We start from the raw sequence: 7,863 nt of genomic DNA on the forward strand, positions 1-7,863 counted from the left end.
TTCCGAATTGTTTTTTTTATTCGACGTGTCTTGACTGATTTAATTCTTGTTCACGCCGGTAGACGAATCCACACTATTAGCATCACGATTATGCATTTTTTTATTCAAGGGGCTCCAGCTACGTGATCAGGCATTGAGGTCATCCGACTCCCTGCGTACCCAGTTTGACTATTAGGTCCGCCCGGTTGGAAAGAACTTCTGAGTCTAGCGCCTTGGCCCCTAGTGACCAGAAAGAGCACTTAGCTAAAGAGTAATATTGTGCGTCAGTGCATCGGGCTCTATCTCGGAAGAGTGTTCATATGTGGATATTCCTGCAGATTGGTTATGTATATGTTCGATTGCGATTCATTGTTAACATTGTTTGTGCAGATTTGTATAGTTTTTATTTGTGTAGTTATGTATGCTAATTTTTTTCTCAACTACACAGTTAAATATTATTTAGTAGAAGTGTAAGATGAGTAGACTGTATAATAATATATAAATATACTCAGTAGGAATGCAATAAAATTATTAAATTGTCAAGTTTAAGCGGATCAACTACACTACAACTATTAATTGTGGATGGGCGCTTATATTGACACGCTTCAAATGCAAACACATGTTGATACTTTAAAGTTTTAATTGTTTACAGTCTTTCTACTTAAGATGTATTTGCTTTTAATGAAGACTTGATGACTACTTGATCGGTTCCATAAAAGTTTCTGTTGTCCAGTCTTCTGCATTAGTATCTGTAAGCATCATCCAAATTAAAAATATTAATTTTTAAATAAAAAATAACGTTGGTTATAAAATAAAATACACTTAAATCAAGGAAAGTGGGTCATGGGAAAACCAAAGATAATGTACAAATGCAGATTAAAACATGTCGAAATATCATATGATTAAATTTATTAAACAAAGGAAATGGTGGTATATAGCGATTTGCACCATTTAACTTTACTTTCCTCTCAAAAATAAAAAGTATACCGAAATTAATTCATGCTTCAAACTTAAAAACTTTTGGCTGCATCTCAAAACGTTATCCCCATTAATTTCGACGTAAGTATGGCTTAAAGCTAACTATTTAGTTTTCCGAAATGTCGGCATTCATACAGACAGGCAGATGGACAAACGGCCCTGGCTGCATGGGCTAGGTTATCCTAATCAAGAATATATATATATTATAGGGTTATGATTGTTTTCTTCCACATGTTACATACTTTTAAAAAATCTGTTCCATAAATATTAAGCTGAACATATGTGATATGTTGTTGATCGTTTTTGTATACTCGGACTTTGACTCGCCTTTCTAACTTACTTTAAGTAGGTACGGCACCAAATTATGCGTCACTAGAATATTATTCTGTCATTATGGCATACGGAACTGATCAATTGATGTGTATGTCCAGACCTCACAGATGAAGATAGCTGAATCAGTAGAATGTATCCCTTAAAGCAAATATCGCCAAAAATAGGTTCCCTCGTCGCATTCGTCACCACGACTTAAGGAGGGAATTTTTATAAAATTTTATGAACAAATTCATAATCAAGAAAGAGTTCAATTCATCTCGACGACAATGCCTTAAACAAATTGTAATCTTAGAGGAAACCTTTATCCCAGGAGCTGCGCACTTTATTAAATTCGTTACAACATATGTAACAGGTTTGGGTAGCCTAGTTCAATAGCCGAGTAGATCTGGCCCTGTCCGTCTCCCGGTCCGTACGAACGTAGAGGTCTGCTGCCACGCCCACACTTTTGAAAAACGTGTTGATAAGTTTTTCACACTTTTACTAGTCTTGTAAATTTTTATCGATCTGTCAAAAAACTTTTTGCCCCGCCCATTCTTACGCCTACAAGTTGCACAGAATTGCCACGCCCATACTTTTGAAATATGTGTTCGTATTTTTTTCATATTTTTATTAGTCTTGTAAATTTCTAACGACTTGCAGAAAAGCTTTTTGCCACGCCCACAATCTGCCCAAAAGATAGTCGGCGAAGTCGATTATAGCATTTTCTCTTTTTATTTTTTACACGAGTACAAAGTGGTTGACTTAAGTGGTTTTGCAAGGCGAGAACTACAAGTACTGTTCTCTATGAATGTATTTTTTTAACAAACAGCACTAGGCTTTAGATGGGACTTTTAAAAAATGTTCACCGATCTTGTGCTAACTGTAACTCTGCAGTCCTTTTGAACCTCTTCGGCATCAAACCTGTGTTTTTCTTTTGTTTTTATCTGTTTATTGGCGACATATACGGTATCAGTTTTTTCATATGATATAGAATTGCTCCTATTTTTGTTCGTGTTGTCATCAGTGATGTTTTGTTTGTGTTCGATAAGACCTCGGATACCTTTTTATGGTTTGTTGTCTAAAATTGGCCTATCCCTGATACGGACGGTCCATACTTCCACTTATGAGAGAACTGCTTATGAGAGAACTGCGCGTCAGTAAACTTTGATAAACTTCCTATAATAGGACTTTATGATCTGGAAACTCTTCAGTTTCTTTACGTTGGTAGAAGATTAATTTCCATGACGTCAACCTTTTCGAGGTTGGCTTGGAGTTTCGTTTTTGTTAGGTTGTCGAAGACAGCCCGTAGGTTTTTCTAGTGATTTTCATAATCACGATTATGTCGTATAGCATATTTGCCAATGAACATAGTCGATTATTCTTTGAAACACTGCTGGCATGAAGATCTGCTGAATTCCTGATGACAGGTCAGATTAGGGATAACTGTTGGTGTACACCGGGTCTAATGTGCTGGTTCGAATCTTAGCCCTAACACACGTTTTCACGGCACCTCCGGGTGGAAGTGGCTCAAAACTTCTGAATACTCGGCGATAAAAGCGGTTAGTGTCTCTTGCTCACTTAGAGCGCATCGCATACAGTATTGGGTGCACGTTCAGAGTATTATTTTTTCCGTCGATCACGGCGTTTAATGGAGTTAAGTCTGGGAAGAAGGTTAACAACCGTGTTATTAACAATTGCTTTGAAAAATTGCTCGGTGAGGCGATGCGTGATTTTGGTATCGCCCGCAGACTGGACAGAAAAGGTTAAGGGTGTTGTTTCTGGGGCTTATAACATTTCTGTTAGCACCGGTGTCTATTAGGAATTGTAACTTGGTCCATATTTGACCATAAAATTTTCAACCCCGCTATTAATGCACTCCACCTTTTTGACAAGGGTATTTTGATCGTTTTCTGAAAGTTTCGGTTCCGTTGCCTTTTTCGGAATGATAGTCGTAAACCCCCCGCAATTAGGTTCGGCCTTAATTCTACGGTGATCAGGAGCACTATATTGGGGATATTACAAAACAACAGCAGTCAAGAGACATCGCCTCTAAGCCTCTCATAAATGTATTTAATGCCTTTTCCCTGTGTCCATGAAAAGCGTTTCCACTTTCGCGGAGACATTCATGCTTCTCATACGATTAATGATAAGAGAAACACTGGTGTTAATTTTTAAGTAGAAGTCCTCAAGTGGTTGATTTTCCTGATTCATTCGTGTGAGTTCATACTCGATGGTGCCTACATATCGTTCATCGCCATATCAGCACGCCCTATAACTTTTTACCGGATCTGAACGTGGATCGACCTATTTTTAGGACCTATTTTTAAGAATCCCCTCGAAAGTTAGAAGGCCTTCTCACAATCCGGCAAAACCGAATACTCCCTTAGGTCGAACTCAGTGCATGCGTCAGGGCCCGTACCTCTTCCGCAGGGTACTGATCCCAATCCCGACTTTCTTATTTTCTTGTTTACCTCCCTGTTGTGCTAATAAGCTTTTTATTAGCTGTTTTCGCTGTTTCGCTTCCAGGAACTATAAAAGCTAGGTTGAGATTCAGCATACAGGTTCTAAAGAATCAAGCAGACGCTGCCTGCTCCATATTTTGGGTTGCTTAAATCGTACCTGGAAGGAAGGAGGTTTGCTGTGCGCTTTCATTCAGCAATTTCCACCGAGCACAACGTGGCAGCTGGTGTTCCACAAGGTAGTGTCCTCGGCCCCCTGCTCTACTGCCTGTATAGCCACGACATGCCGCAGCCGGATGTAAGCCTTTACGGGAAATCTATGTTGGCCACATTTGCCGATGACGTGTGCGTCACCTACAGGTCCCGATGCGAGCACGACGCAGCCGATGGTATCCAGGACTTTGCATACCGGTTCTCGGAATGGGCAAGACGTTGAAACATTGGCATCAATAGCAGTAAATCCAACAACGTCTGATCCACCGCCCGTCTGCATCGAGGAAGCCCCCGTACCACAACGGAACGCAGCAAAGTACCTTGGAGTGCTTCTGGATCGCAGACTCACATTTTCCAAGCATGTGACCGACATCAGAACGCGCCTACGTGCTAAGGTGGCGAAGCACTACTGGCTACTTTGTTCGCGCAGTAAATTGTCGCTATCCAACAAGCTGTCAATTTACAAACAGATCTTAGACCAAACTGGAAGTATGGGTGCCAAATCTGGGGCTTGGCATGCGACAGCCAAATCAAAAGGATCCAGGCTATTCAAAATAAGGTAGCAAGACTTATCACCGGCTGCGAGTGGTTTGTTCGAAACACCACCCTGCACAGAAACCTGAAACTCAACGGTATTTGACGAAATAAACCAGCACTCGAGCAGATACCATGACAGGCTGGAGCGCCACAGAAATCGGCTGGCCAGCGCTCTAAACAAATCTCGCCCACCAAGGAGGCTCAATAGAAGGCAACCGAGGGATCTCATTACCCGATCTTCTTTGACAAGGGTCAACAGAATCTGGCGCTTATCTTAAATCCTATTTGTTATATGTGATTGTTATGTAATTGTACTAAAATTACTGTAAATTTGAAAAAGCGAACTATGGTAAGCCGGCGAGCCCAAATGGGCTGAATTAATAGATAAGAAGGACAAAAAGGGGCTCCAAGACTTCCCCGTATGCCTTAATAAATAAAAAAAAAAAAAAGAGGTTCTACAGATATAAACGCAAACCGCAGAAATGCCACGCCCACACTTTTAAAAAATGTGTTGATATTTTTCCGTAATTTTATTTTGTCTTGTAAGTTTATATCGACTGGCCAAAAACTGACACGACAACATTTTTGAAATAATCTTGGTTATTTTTCAATTATTATATTAGTCTTGTAAATTTCTATCGATTTTTAAAAAATCTTTTTGCCGCACCCACTCTAACGCCGTAAATCCGCCCAAAACTGTTACGCCCACAGTATGGTTTGTATTTTGGTTTGTATGTTTCTTATTGTTTGTCTTGACAATTTTTATCGGTATACCAAAAACCCACGCCTATCTTTCATGTTCAAAAAGCTGGAAACGCTTACAACCACACTTTTCATAATTTTTTAAAATTTTAATCATTTTTTCTCATTTTCATTTTTTTGCTATTATCTTTTTCTGCACAGGTCTTACTTTAATATCTGGTAGTGACTTTAATTATTATTATTTTTTTTTTTGTTTCGCACGGGGCCCATAGCCACACCTCCCGCCCAAACGACCGAGGGGTGCTGCCGTATATCATCCGGCTCGATTCGCGAGATGATAGACGTGATATAGAGAAGAGAACAGAAACGAGGAAATAAATATATTGTAAAATAACTCGAATAAATATTTGTCTTAGTTGGATCTAATTATGTATTAAAAATGTTAAAATTGATTGCTTTAAGAGCGGCAGAGTGTCAAGATTACAGATAATAGGATAAAGTCTATTATAGTCAGAACATAATACTCTATAAGGGTTATGCAACTCATAGTTAGATCTACAATGATTTAAGATAAGGGGTATATATATATATATATATATATATATATATATAGTTTCTAGTGAATCTACTAGGAACCGAGAAGATAAGCCGACTAATCAAGTCGGGACTCTCAACATCCCCACAAATAAGCTTACAAATAAAGACTGTTCCAAGCATAGTTCTACGGTTAGCAAGAGAAGGTAAATTAATTAAAAGTAGTCTACTGGAATAATGAGGTAATATACGGTTTTGGCGCCGCAAGGAAAAAAATGAAATGTTTTTTTGGACCGATACAATGCGGTCCGAGTGGACTACGTATTGTGGACTGCAAACAGGTGTTCCATACTCAAGAATCGGACGGACTAACGAAATAAATAAGGATTTATTCATGTAAGGATCAACAAATTCCTTAAACCACCTTTTTAGAAAACCAAGGACACCCCTGGCCTTATTGACAATAGTCGAAAGATGGTCAGAAAATTTTAGTTTTGCGTCCAGAAGAACACCAAGATCATCAACCAAAGGGCACCCAATTAGAGTGTAAGTCGTGCGTATTGGGTTGACACGACAAAATTAAGTTTAATATGTTATCACGGCACCATATTTGAAAGCTGTCTATATCGGATTGTAGATATCATTCTACATCCATATCATCCTACTTTCGAGGTGGCAATCGACATAGGTACGGTATTAAAAGTAAATTCAGAGAAGTCAACAAAGCGAATTCCCTGTTTTCGCAAGGCAAATTTTCGGAGGCTAAACAACTTTATAGCTGGCTTTAATTGGTCCGATCTTTACTCCTGCAACATAATGGCGGATGCGATTAATATTTTTTGACTCTTGTGTTCCGATGTACTATCCGTCAATCTCTAAACGTCCTTGGTTTAATAAAGAGTTGACACACACAAATGTAAAGTCCAGACTCTATATGAAATTTAAAAATACCGGTTCTCAGTCCATCCTTTGTAAATATTTAAGCGCTCGGTTAAACTTTACCGTGCTTAATGCTCATTGCTACAAAAATTAATACGGTTTTGGCGCCGCAAGGAAAAAAATGAAATGTTTTTTTGGACCGATACAATGCGGTCCGAGTGGACTACGTATTGTGGACTGCAAACAGGTGTTCCATACTCAAGAATCGGACGGACTAACGAAATAAATAAGGATTTATTCATGTAAGGATCATCAAATTCCTTAAACCACCTTTTTAGAAAACCAAGGACACCCCTGGCCTTATTGACAATAGTCGAAAGATGGTCAGAAAATTTTAGTTTTGCGTCCAGAAGAACACCAAGATCATCAACCAAAGGGCACCCAATTAGAGTGTAAGTCGTGCGTATTGGGTTGACACGACAAAATTAAGTTTAATATGTTATCACGGCACCATATTTGAAAGCTGTCTATATCGGATTGTAGATATCATTCTACATCTATATCATCCTACTTTCGAGGTGGCAATCGACATAGGTACGGTATTAAAAGTAAATTCAGAGAAGTCAACAAAGCGAATTCCCTGTTTTCGCAAGGCAAATTTTCGGAGGCTAAACAACTTTATAGCTGGCTTTAATTGGTCCGATCTTTACTCCTGCAACATAATGGCGGATGCGATTAATATTTTTTGACTCTTGTGTTCCGATGTACTATCCGTCAATCTCTAAACGTCCTTGGTTTAATAAAGAGTTGACACACACAAATGTAAAGTCCAGACTCTATATGAAATTTAAAAATACCGGTTCTCAGTCCATCCTTTGTAAATATTTAAGCGCTCGGTTAAACTTTACCGTGCTTAATGCTCATTGCTACAAAAATTATTTAAACAGTTGTAAGTTCCAGTTTGCACAGGATCCGAAACAGTTTTGTAATTTCGTTAGCACTAAGCGAAAAACAAGTTCTTACCCTTCCTCGCTATTTTTTGAAAACACTAAGGTTACATCGGATCAGGCAATAGCCGATCTATTCGCCAAGTTTTTTCAAACAACATATTCAACTTTACCTCATTCCGAACAGCCATACTCTTATGCGGAATCTAAGTCGAATCTAATATTTTGCCCCACTATAAACGAAAGCTCACTGCTTAACGATCTTCAGCGTGTTAAACAGGTCTATTCGCCAGGTCCCGATGGAATCCCAGGCTGTGTGCTCA

The 7,863-nt window shown here is 38.9% G+C and overlaps 1 protein-coding gene across 3 annotated transcripts in view; it reads right to left on the reverse strand.

Moving 5' to 3' along the window:
• Positions 1 to 601: 601 nt before the first annotated feature.
• LOC6619188 (rhoGEF domain-containing protein gxcJ) overlaps positions 602 to 7,863 on the reverse strand; it is a 28,212-nt gene continuing 20,950 nt past the window's right edge. For all 3 annotated transcript variants that reach the window (XM_032716901.1, XM_032716902.1, XM_032716900.1), the window contains one exon: positions 602 to 728. In XM_032716901.1, the coding sequence (XP_032572792.1) occupies positions 618 to 728 (111 nt within the window). In that variant the 3' untranslated portion in view covers positions 602 to 617. The remainder of the gene's footprint in view (positions 729 to 7,863) is intronic.

This window comes from Drosophila sechellia, chromosome 2R, assembly GCF_004382195.2.
Source record: "Drosophila sechellia strain sech25 chromosome 2R, ASM438219v1, whole genome shotgun sequence".
Taxonomy (NCBI): Eukaryota; Metazoa; Arthropoda; class Insecta; order Diptera; family Drosophilidae; genus Drosophila; species Drosophila sechellia.